General features: G+C 42.6%; 1 protein-coding gene across 2 annotated transcripts in view; it reads left to right on the top strand.

Annotated features, from left to right (window-relative positions):
- The window catches only part of LOC120229039 (speckle type BTB/POZ protein), a 67,439-nt gene that overhangs the window by 38,541 nt on the left and 16,388 nt on the right, over positions 1-12,510 (top strand). The window contains exons 2-5 of one of the 2 annotated variants that reach the window (XM_039227777.1): positions 8,650-8,793; positions 9,463-9,584; positions 11,748-11,899; positions 12,025-12,152. In XM_039227777.1, coding sequence (XP_039083708.1) covers positions 8,716-8,793; positions 9,463-9,584; positions 11,748-11,899; positions 12,025-12,152 — 480 coding nt within the window. In that variant the 5' untranslated portion in view covers positions 8,650-8,715. Of the gene's footprint in view, positions 1-8,649; positions 8,794-9,103; positions 9,179-9,462; positions 9,585-11,747; positions 11,900-12,024; positions 12,153-12,510 lie in introns of those variants that run through there. The other variant, XM_039227778.1, reaches the window with a different exon arrangement.

Here is a 12,510-nt window from a genome sequence, read left to right as displayed (position 1 = left end):
ACTTTTCTTTTTGAGAATGTTCTATTGTTTCCAAAGTGTTCCTGGATTCCTATAGTTCCTATTCATTCAGCAGCTCCCAAACTTTAACCTTGTAGCTAGAGCTCACTAAGGAAAAATATGATCCCAAAAGACAGCAGTCTGGTTATCAACAACAATTTCATCGACCAAATATTTGCTGAGTGCCTATTCTGATACCATTTTAGGCTCAGAGGAATTCTGTTCTCTGAGTGAGCTCAACTTGCGGTGGGGAAGACACCAGCTTAGTGAAGAACTTAAAACAGGATCCTTTCGGGGGTGATAATGACGAAAATAAAGTAGGGTAATATCACAAGAGGAACAGGCTAGAAGCAAGGGCTACTTCACATCGGGTGTCAGGGAAGGCCTCTCTGAAGATACTATACTTGATCGGACATTTAAATGACAAGGAGTCAGCTATGAAAAGATCTGAGGGAAGAAAGCTTTCCAGGCTGAGGAAAGAGTCTGATGTGCTCACTAAGTAGAACTAAAGGCCTGAGTGACTGACTAAAGCACAGTGACCTTGAAGGGTAAGTGTTAGTTGAGGTCAGGGACATACGCTGAGGTCTTGGCAGTCACGCCAGAAGGCAGATTTTATTTGCATAGCAATGGAAGCCACTGAAGAATCCCTATCTTCTCTCTCATAAGGGTCTAATTTATAAGCCATCTCATAATTTAGATAAATTAATTTTAAAGACTGCTAATTTCTTTAAAAAAATTTTTTTTTAATTTTAAGGGTGCCTCATTGGCTCAGTCAGTTGAAGGTCCAACTCTTGACTTTAGCTCAGGTCATGATCTTACCAGTCGTGAGATTGAACCCCAGCATCAGGCCCTACCCTGGGATTCTTTCTCCCTCTCTCTCCCTTGTTCTCTGCCCTTCCTCCACTTGTGGTGTCTCTCTCTCTCTCTCTCTCTCTTCTCTCTCTTAAAAAAAATTTTTTTTTAATTTATTTGAAAATATAACCTATTCACATGGTTGAAAATTCAAAAAGTACAGAAAGGGAGATATGATGGAAATTCTCCTTCCCATTCCAGTACCCCTGTTTCCTTCTTTGGAAGTAACCAGTATCTTTAGGGTCTTGTATAGCTTTACAGAGATACTATGTGCATGTCAAAGTAAATAGGTATTTTTACCTCTTTAGGTAGAAAGAACCTCCCCAGTTTTTAAACAGATGTTTATTATATTGTCTGTTTGTATCATAATTCATTTAATCAAGCCCTTGTTGATAGACTTTGAGGCTTTTTCCATTCTTTTGTGATTACAAATAATGCCACAGTGAAAACTTTTGTATTTGTCATGTCAAATGTATCAGTAGGGTGAATTTCTGGAAGTGAAGTTGTTGGATCAAAGGGTATGTTTCTTGTTCATACTGTTATACATTTCGTTTCATAGAAAGTATAACAATTTATACTCTAATCAGAAATGTTCTCCTTATCCTGAGCAAGTGTTATCAAACATTTTGATCTTTGCCAATTCACTGGATGAATCAGTATGTGGTCTAATTTGCATTTGTCTTATTATGAGTGAGAGTTGAACATGTTTTCATATATTTCAGAACCATTGGTATTTACATTTCTGTAAACCATTGGCTCTTCTTCACTCAGTTTTCCATTACGCTGTTGACTTTTTCTTCTTGATCCTTCGATTCACTCAGTACTAACTGATTTTGTTAAAGAATTTGAAAAGAAACAAGCACAGTGTTGTATGTCAGTGCTATCTCAATAAAGACAAAACCAGTCATCCTTTGCTGTGTACATTTTATAAAGTGTGAACCTGATAAGGGATGTAAGAGAAACCCCAATCTTTCCTTTGCTCACTGAGGCTTCTCTTGATTGTCCTTGGTTTCATTTTAAGAAGTATCTCTAAATTTAATAAAAGGTACATTTAATATTTTGTCAGACTAGATTGAATTGCAGTAAGTTTACATATGGCAGGTTTTCAAAAGTCATTCAAACCTTGCAACAGAGGAAGTCAGTGTGACCTGTAATAATCTATCCTTAGAGTAATGAGAAAGAAGTTATTACCTCACAGGCTGTATATTATTGATGACACTGTAACAGAAGAAATACAAACATTACCTTGAGAACACATCAACTTCTCAAAAAAATGAATATATCAAAGTCTTTCCATAGTTTTGTGGGGTGTTTTGTTTTGTTTGGTTTTTTGGTTTTTTTTTTTTTTTTTTTGGTGGTGGTGGTGGTGTGTGTGTGTACGTGTGTTTGGGTCTACAGTCTTTTTGGCATCTTCTGTTTTAGAGAATGCAGCGTCTCTCAGGTTTAAAATAGTTATGACATTGGGATTTTTTCTTACTTGGAAACTGTACAGTGCTTTAAACCAAAAGAAAAAAAAAGTGATAGGCTTTTAAAAAGGCCCTAACACAGCATTCTTTAAAAAATTTTTTTATGTTTTATTTATTTCTGAGAGAGAGAGAGAGAGAGAGAGAGACAGCGTGAGCAGGGGAAGGTCAGAGAGAGAGAGGGAGATACAGAATCTGAAACAGGCTCCAGGCTCTGAGGTGGCTGTCAGCACAGAGCCCGATGCGAGGCTCGAACCCACGAACCGTGAGATCATGACCTGAGCTGAAGTCAGATGCTTAACCGACTGAGCCACCCAGGCGCCCCAACACACCATTCTTTTAAGAACCAATGTTCCCAGCTATCTAACACGTGCATGTTTGTGTGTTATGTTGAACCACATGAAATTGTCGACTTTTGACTATTTTTGGCTTACAAAACAATTTCATGGTTCAGTCTATTACCTCCACAGTCTTATTCCTGTAATTTTAAGAATGATGGATATATGGATAGCTTACATATCACATGTATGTGATATGCCTGTGTTGGTTGTTGATTTTCTTTAATTCGCTGGGAGACTGGATTAGATTGAAGCTAGAGGAATGCTTATAGGGAATAAAAGAAAGAATAAAAAGAAAAGCTGTAGAAGCTGTCTCTTTTTTCGTTTTCTTTTCCTTTTTTTTTTTTTGAGAGAGAGAGCATGAGCTGGGGAAAGGGGCAGAGGGAGAGAGGGAATATTAAGCAGACTCCATGTTCAGCACGGAGCTGGACGTGAGGCTTAGTCCCACAACCCTGGAATCGTGGCCTGAGCGGAAATCAAGAGTCAGATGCTCAACCGACTGAGCCACCCAGGTGCCCCAGAAGCTGTCTTTGCAACACTTTTTAGAGGGTGTTCTAGCCTCGCTCTGCACATACTGCAGGTGAAACTATTGGGACATTTCCCTTCATCATCGTACAGGGAAGTCATCTTCTCTCCTCAAATAATCCTGATTATGTAAGAGTTCAGTTCAATCAAATGATTTGTGTTTTCCAAATGAAGGGAATTCTGTCCAGTCTCTCTCCCCTCGTAGAACGAAGATACACTTGGTACTGGATGAGAACCTTACTATTACCAGGGCTGATACTTGAGAGTGCCAGGCCAGGAGTTTTTGGCTTTCTGTGTAACTCATCCAAAAGAACAAATTAATGATTCTCATTACATTGCAAATCTAATATACTCAGCACTGTTCAAAGGGCTCTTTTAGAGATATGTGAGAGAAACAAGCAGATAAGTTAATGAACTTGAATGCAACTGGATAAATGTTTCAATCATCAAAGTATTTTTGCTGAATGCCTTGTTTTAGGCAGCCTGTGCTAGGGGATAAGGGGACACAGAGAAGAGTTGCAGGTTCCTTTTAAACAGCTTCAAGTCTACTGGCGGCAACAGAAGTAAGTGTTCCTAAGTGTAAAAGAAGGCAGAAAAGAAGTGCACTATGTACGTTTGACTGAAAGCTTTGTGCATCATGACACCATTGATACATTTTCTTTTTCACTTCTGTTTAATGTCCTAGTAAGAAATCATACTGTATTGATTGACTTGAATCTCTTGTCAGAATGATTAACTTTATGGTCTCCTAATCCTTGCTAAGATGCAGTCTGTTGGCGATAGCTGTTGGCTGCTAACTTGGTACTTTTTCATTGGAATTTGAGCAGTATTACAGTTGACAGATACTTTAGAGTACTTTTTGAAGTTTTTTTATTTGGGGTGGGGGGGGGAGAACCCCAAGCAGGATCTGCGCTGTTAGTGCAGAGCCTGATGCAGGGCTCGATCCCATGAACCATGAGATCATGACCCAAGCAGAAATTCAGAGTCAAGACACTTAACCGACTGAGCCATCCTGGTGCCTCAGTATTTTAAAGTATATTTTTTTGGTGTGACTCAGAAGTATCTCCTCATGGTTCAGGGTTTAATAGAACAGGAAAATAGACGGTATATAATATGTTTAGCCTCAGAGTTGTTAGCATACTGGAAGTTAGCTAAGCTTTGGAGAAGACATTTTTCACTAGAGAACTTGGATGGTCTTGTCCTAACTTGTTTGAAGCCAGGGACGCTGTATTTTGGCGCTAGTTGTCTCCTACAAAGGTTCTCAGACCATGACCCTCAAGTAGATCTCCTCTTTTCTGAAATTGTTTTTCTGCTGGGTATCTGCAGCAGTTGGCATGAAGTGCTAGAGAGTTCATGTAACACCAGGCTACTTTGCTGATGAACACTTTGCCCTCAGTGCCTGCTAGGAGTGAAATTAATTAGCCTGGTGCTGTCCTAGTCAATTTCCTTCTCAGCGGGTTGTGTGGTTAGAGCTCCTCTGAGTCTAAGGCTGATCTTCCACTTCTACTAGTTGCTGGGTTGGACAGTTCTTTAAAATTGGAATAAAGGTGGTATTATTTAAAAAACAACAACAACAAGAAAAGACTTGGCTACAAAATAAATGAGAAGCAAAAAAAAAAAAAAAAAAAGGACAAAAAGTGGCCAAGACCAAAGTAATACTTTTTTTCTGGTTGCAGTAATGGACCATGGTTCAGTAACAATTAAGCTAGTAAAATAAACTGCTTTTTAAACTTGTCTTTTTTTATAGGCTTAGAGAATTCTTAATTGTTAGATACATTTGAAGTCGTTTTTACAACTTCCAAATAAACCTGAGTTAGTATTTTATGTTCCCTCCGCAGAGAGCTGCACCACACACCTCCAGAGCCAGATTTTATGCTCTTAACGTGCAAAACTCACATCTTCATTGCCAGTCTGCCCCAAAGATAGTCTTAAGTGGGAATTTTGAAATTTCATTCTGGCTCCTCCTGGCAATAATGATAACTGGGATTTGTAAAATTGCCTAAGATGCACTTCCTCCTTACTAGACCAGCAGTTTATGAGAATGTGTTTTCCATCAAGTGGACGCGCACTTGATCACAGGTGATCAACTGTAGCATTGGGTTCTTGAATATACCATGGAATCATGGACTGCTCAAATCAGGAAGGCCAAAGTACCACTGCATTACCTAGTTCGCTAGCTTCAGTGAAACAGCATGTCAGATGTATAAAACTGGTAACTCCATCTGTGATTACATGGGGTGCTTTCGTTGTGAGTTGCTGTAGGATAGTGTTTAAAACCAGTGGGGACTCTGGTCCTAACAGTGGTATTACTCAGTGAGGATGCAGCTGTATCCTTTTTTTGTTTGTTTTAATTTTTTTTAATGTTTATTTTTGAGTGAGAGAGAGAGACAGAACATGAATGGGGGAGGGGCAGAGAGAAGGGGAAGGGGCACATAGATTTCAAAGTAGGCCTCAGGCTCCGAGCCCGACTGACATAACGCGGAGCTTGAACTCCACTTACTGCAAGATCATGACCTGAGCTGAAGTCGAACGCTTAACCGACTGAGCCACCCAGGCGCCCCGCAACTGTATCTTATTAATTCCCTTCCATGCGTATCACTTAAGTGTCCAGTGAATGTGTCCAAGTTGAGTGATTTTTTTTTCATTTATCCCTCTTTCTACAAAAGACTTGAGGCAGTTTCCAGAAGTAGTTAACCTATAAAACAGTAAACAGTTGAGGGAATTATAGCAAAGTGAATAATAGTGTTAAGAAAATAGTAAAGCTATTACAGGATGAGCATATGATCCTGTAGTGTCAAGAGACAGCTTACAGATTGGTCTCAGAGCTTCCTAGTAGCCAAGGAAAGAGGGCGACGTTGTCTGTGCAGAGCTGGAAATAAATCAGCCAGGTGTTCAGGAAAGAAACATCTGCCTTTGACATTATAAACTCGTGTTTGATATAATGGAATACGTCCTTTCTGTATTCCTACAATACAATATATTTTAAAAAATAAAGCAGAACAGTAGGAAGAATGGTATATACTCACGTGGCTATCATCCCAAACTGACAGATATATGCATTGTCACATTTGCCTCATATCATCCTCATTTGAGAAGAAACCAGGAAGAGCAACTTGAACTGTCTTCTGTCCTTACCCGGCCTCCTCCTTCTCCCCTGCTCTCCCGCCCCGGCCTCCTCCTTCTCCCCTGCTCTCCCATCGCGAATCTGACGCGTAGCTTGTCACTGTTTCTCCTTCTGTGTTTTTTCACTTCTACTGAATGTATATATCTGTAAATAATATATAAATCTTAAATTTGCATAAATAAGGTACCGCAGATGCCATTCCGAAACTTGCTTTTTTTTCATTAGCGTTGTGTTTGATCTCATCTCTGTGGTGCTGCAGATCTAGTTCATTAATTTTAAATCCTGAAATATGGGTTTCCATTATATGGAAATAACCCAATTTAGTTTTCTATTTCCCTCCTAATGGATTCTTAGTTTGTTCTGGTTTTTCACTGTTATAACCAGTGCCACACTGCACAGCCTTCTCTGTGTCTTCTGCCCACGGGCAGACTTTCTCTGGCTCTTAAAATGCGGTTCCAGGACCAGCACATCAGGACCACTTGGGAATTTGTTAGAAATGCAAATTGTTGGGCCTGGTTCAAACTTCCGAAACAGAAGTGCTGGGGATGGGGCCCAGCAGGTGATCTGCTGCATGCTGAAGTTGAGAGCCCTGCCACTGGCTCATGTACAGCTAGAGTAGAATTACGGAGTCTTAGGTTGCATGCATAGTCAACGTATTGCATACAGCAGATTCCTGTCTAAAATCCACATACTAATTTACCGCCTCCCCAGCAGTGTATGAGAGGCCTTGTGGCCCCATACGCACTATGGTTGCTTTTTTTTCTTGCTGGTCTGGAAGACATAAAAATATTTAAGAGCTATTTTATTTCCTTTTTTTTAGTGAACAATATTTTTATAGGGTAGTTGGCCTTTTTCTTATGGATCCTGTAGAAAATGTATATATCAATTCATAAATTATCCCTGTGTCAGACATTACGAGCTCTTTTTTTCAGTTTGTGTTTTGGCTTCGGTACTTAAAAAAACAGGGGTGCACGGTGGCTCAGTTGGTTGAGCGTCCGACTTCAGCCCAGGTCGTGATCTCCCACTCCATGAGTTTGAGCCCCACATCAGATTCTGTGCTGACAGCTGAGAGCCTGGAGTCTGCTTTGGGTCCTGTGTCTCCCTCTCTCTCTCTCTCTGCCCCTCACCTGCTCATGCTGTCTGTCTGTCACTCTCAAAAATGAATAAACATTTTAAAAAATTTAAAAACGTAACCAAATTCACCGGCGGTTGAATGGTTTTGTCCTTCGAAAGGCGTTGCGAGAAAGAATTCTGATTTGGGGGCTATGATTGGCTGCCGGGCCGCTGTGTGATGTGTACACCCTGAGACGAATAGCAGTTATTTGAAAATGGTCTGAGGCTTATGAGACAGGTCAGAGTTAGATTTGGGAATCATTTGTATAAAGGCAGAAATTTGACACTGGGGATGGATAAAATGAAAGAGAGTGTAGATTGAGAAAATGTTTGAGAATTAAACCACGGGAACAGCAGTGGAGAAAGAGAATCTAATAAGAGAGATTGAGGAATGATCAGAAAACAGCAAGGAGAAGAACGTGGAGAGTCGGGTACCGATGGGAGTGTGTACGTGAGGTCTCTCATGCTGCAGAGAAAGGAACACATCTAAGAGAGGAGTAAAGGTTCCCCTTTGAGAGAGCAGCTAGCGATGAGTTGAATAGAAGACTATTCTTTTTTTTTTTTTAATGTTTTGTTTCATTTTTGAGAGAGAGAGTATGAGTAGAGAGGAGCAGAGAGAGAGAGAGAGAGAGAGAGAGGAAGACACAGAATCAGAAGCAGGCCCCAGGCTCCGAGCTGTCAGCACAGAGCCTGATGCGGGGCTCAGACTTGTGAACCGCAAGATCATGACCTGAGCCGAAGTCAGACGCTTAACTGACTGAGTCCCCCAGGCGCCCCTAGAAGACTACTCTTAATGAGTTTGCGCTGAAGTGGAGAGGATGCGATAGTGATTAGAGTGGTAACAAGGTGGTTCTCCTTTAGGGAAGGAGTATGTTTGCCCCCCCCCCCACCCGGGGAAGGAGCCAGTGGCAAAGTTGTATGTGGCGTTCGCTGTGCTGGTTCCTCTTTGGCAGCCTTTTCGTGAATGTACTCGGATGTGTCCTTGGAGTAGATTCATTTGTAAGATAATGTTAGGGGTTGGGCAGAAGATTAAAACAGGGTGGTAGAATTGTGACTGGTGGGCTGCCTTAGATTAGGCAGTCCTCTCGAGGGTAACACTGTATGCTCAGGAGCCATTTGAATGATAAGGTAGAACATTCTAGGCAGGAGACAAAGTTTCCCGGCTGCAAGGTCAAACGGAAATAGGATAGTATGCCATTTAATCTAATAAAATCCTCCTGCTTCTCGGGTCAACCAGGGTGAAGAGAGAACAGAAGCCTTTGTCCCCTGACTTTGGAGATCTTGTTTAACCTTCAAACTGGCGATGTCAAGGGTCCCAAGTCCTCCACCTCCGGCAGAAATGTCGAGTGGCCCCGTAGCTGAAAGCTGGTGCTACACACAGGTGGGTTCATGTCTTCACCCTGTAACTCTTGTGCCTTGGGAGGATTTTGGTGAATGAAAAGAACAAGATGTCTTTTCTTCATTGGGTTTCCTGCTTTCTCTAGGACATAACTGTCAAATAGCAGATAGGAAAAAAATGCTTGTCAGCTTCCCGTTCCTTGGTTTTCCATTTGGAATCTCCATGTCCTAGGCAGTGTTTTTCACTGGAGCTTGAGAGTGGGGTTGGGGGGAAGCTTTGAAACCAGATCCACTTATATCCACCTTGATGGAAATGTGTGTTCCTCTTTGGGCAACTCACAGGAAACCAGGTTTGAGATTTGCAGCCCCAGGCAGTGGCATCAGCATCTCAGTTGTCAAACGCTGCTCTGAGCAAAGGCTCATTTTAGGTACGGCTTTATTGTCTGCTTTCCCACCCCTGTCCATGTTTTTCTCACTTTCCACCCAGTGTTTCTCAGAAGTGGAGAAATGTTATGAAAGCAGTCGGTCACTGTGAGATTTCTTAAAGTGTGGGTGAGGGACAGAAAAAGCTGAGCCTCCATGCTGGCCAGACAGGGCTATCTTCCTACGGGAATCATGCAGAGGGAGGGAGGGGAAATGATTATTTGATCTTCAGCCTGTTTTTTAGGTTGCCTCCTTCGTATTTAATCGCTTCTTGGTTTTCTGTCAACAGATCAAGGTAGTGAAATTCTCCTACATGTGGACCATCAATAACTTTAGCTTTTGCCGGGAGGAAATGGGTGAAGTCATTAAAAGTTCAACCTTTTCATCAGGAGCCAATGATAAGCTGAAATGGTGAGGAAGAACATGTCTGGCTATAAACATTTTTCCAAAAGTTGCCCATTTTGCTTGGTTTTGTGACAGAGCCTGACTAGAACGGCAGATCCTTGAAGGCTGAGACTTGGGTCTGCTCTTGACGTGTTCCCCAGTGCCTGGCACAGTACCTGGACATGATAGGTGTTCATTGTACATTTGTTCAAGTAATCCAGTGACCGTGTCAGGGATGCGCAAACTCAGACGGCTGTAGGGTGATAAAACCAGTAAAGAGGGCCAGTGTTGTAATGCTACTCATACATGGTATGAGTGTCGACCACTTGGCAAATGAATGAGTGTCCTTCTGAAAGGGCTAGGGGCCGCTTAGCTCCAGCTGTCTGGAGCTATGCAGGATTGAGGGCCGGCCATGCTCGTCACATTTTCAGATTTTTCAAGAAAAGCAAGAAATTTAGATCTTAGCGTAAAAACAATCTCAACTTTTATTTTTATTTATTTATCTTTTAAACTTTTTTTTTTTTTTTTTTAATATTGAGACACAGAGAGACAGAGCATGAGCACGGGAGGGGCAGAGAGAGAGAGGGAGACAAAGAATCCGAAGCAGGCTCCAGGCTCTGAGCTGTCAGCACAGCTCGCGGGGCTTGAACTCAAACTGCAAGATCGTGACCTGAGCCGAAGTCGGATGCTTAACCGACAGCCAAATGGGTGCCCCCCAAAATCTCAGCTTTTAAGTCACCCACTTTTAACCAATAAGGGAGATTTATTTGCTTATGCAATCAGAATGCCGAGGGCGTAGGATGGTTTGGAAGGTAGTTTGACCCAGCAGCCGAGCGGTGAGATTAAGAACCTCATCTCTCTCTGTTCTCCACACTGTGGAACATCTGAGGTCGATCTTCCCATGTGGCTAAAGGATGAGTGGCAGTAGTTGTAACACACTCCCATTCGACAGAAGTCTTTGAACTTTCTTCGAATTCACTGTGTGGCCAAGAATATGTCAGACATGCACTGACCAGTTTAGGTTTGAGTTCGCGCAGTTGATCTTTGTGGCCAGAGGCATAGGATCAGAGAGTGGGGGTCAGCCCCATCCAAGTGACGTGTCCCCTTAAAGAGGAGCTGACAGTTAAGGACACAACCGTGTGCTCGCTGCAGCGACCAGAACACGCCTGGGAGCCACCAGTTTTGATCTCTGATAACCCGGTGAAGAGTGAACTCTCCATCCATTCATCGTTTGTTGGCCATGTACCGTAGGCATTGTGTGGCTAGTGCTGAGAGAATGCTTTCTTCTTAGGCATTCTACTGAAATTTGCATCGTGAGCACAATGTATAGTGATGTATATAGCATATGCACTCCCTTGAAAGGCACTGGATCCGGCCACCCGTTTGGGAGAAGTGCCGTAACTGTGGCAAGGCCTAAGGAGATGTCTGGCCTGTGTATTGTATGTGGCAGGGGCAGTGTGAGCCACATGCAGATCAGCTAATGGCATTTACAACCTTATTCAATCGAACCTATTAAATTCTGTCTGAAATTTGTTTTGATTCATTGGCAACAGATTGTCATCTCTGACTCTCTTTGGAAGCCTGGCTTGGAGCTCTTTCCCCTGTAATGGGAGTTTGCTTTGGTCTGTGCCTCCTTCACACTGCCGTCTTTATTTTGGTGTCAGACTGCAATTGCCAGATTGGTAAAATGTCCATAAAAGATTTATGCGCCATTCACTTATTTCTCTGCAATACTTTTCTCTCCGAAGTTGACATTAAAGGGCTCAACAACATTGTATTTTTCATGGCTTCACTGGAGTCCTGACAAAAGAAGGGGCTGCCTTTTCCGAGACTGAGGATTAGAACAGCGTGGCAGTAGGCTCAGTTTGAAAATATTTTCAGGGGAGAAAAGAGTGATTTGGGAGATTATGAGGAAAGAGGCAGGGATGTAAGGGATGCGTTGTCAGATTCTAGAACGCCCCTTTATTTTTGCTGTTGTGCTCCTTAAAAGGGGACACAAATTGCTCCCCAAAAGTGGTCCCCAAGTAGTCATCTGCTGAATCAGAATCTCCCGCTGCGGGGCCTGGATTGGTTTCCTTAACGTCTTCCTCTCCTGAGAAGTAGACATTCTGTATCTCTTGTCACGTCACAAAACTTATAGCAACATGGATGCTTTTGACCTATATTTTTTCCCCTATGTGTTTTGGGCAGGTGTTTGCGAGTCAACCCGAAAGGGCTAGATGAAGAAAGCAAAGATTACCTGTCACTTTACCTGTTACTGGTCAGCTGTCCAAAGAGTGAAGTTCGGGCAAAATTCAAATTCTCCATCCTGAATGCCAAGGGAGAAGAAACCAAAGCAATGGGTAAATGTTCTCTTTTTTATTCGACTCTTCCTTTTCATACCCAGCAGTTCACACACAGGCACAGACAGATTTGACCTGTGTCCTGAGTAACCCTGAATATGACTCTTGTTTTTCATTCCCTCCAGAGAGTCAGCGGGCCTACAGGTTTGTGCAAGGCAAAGACTGGGGATTCAAGAAATTCATCCGTAGAGATTTTCTCTTGGATGAGGCCAACGGGCTTCTCCCTGACGACAAGCTTACCCTTTTCTGTGAGGTGAGTCCTTTCACCCCGCGGGGAGACAAGCAGTTCCCAGACCTGAGGGGAGCCAGTAGGCTTCAATTCGTTATGTTGTTTCAGGGATGGAGAGTGTGAAAAATCCCCCCAGGGGTGGGCGCTACACAAATGTCATATCCGTGACTGGCGCTGTCGTGATTCCAGGCTTGCTGGGCACTTCCGCTTTCTGCTTGTTCCTGTTCTTCAAAACAGAGATTGCGCGCCATCTTGGTAGGAGTGACTTTTGACTTGGCTTGGGTCAGGATTCTGGTATTTTCACTGTGGGGGTTTGCAGACAGAGTTTGGAAGGTGCTGCAGGCCGAGGAGAAGGGCCAGCAACTCGATATATGTATTTGTC

The sequence above is a fragment of the Hyaena hyaena genome, unplaced genomic scaffold, assembly GCF_003009895.1.
Source record: "Hyaena hyaena isolate Hyena2069 unplaced genomic scaffold, ASM300989v1 scaffold_29, whole genome shotgun sequence".
Classification (NCBI taxonomy): domain Eukaryota; kingdom Metazoa; phylum Chordata; class Mammalia; order Carnivora; family Hyaenidae; genus Hyaena; species Hyaena hyaena.
This window is presented reverse-complemented; position numbering and strand designations above follow the sequence as displayed.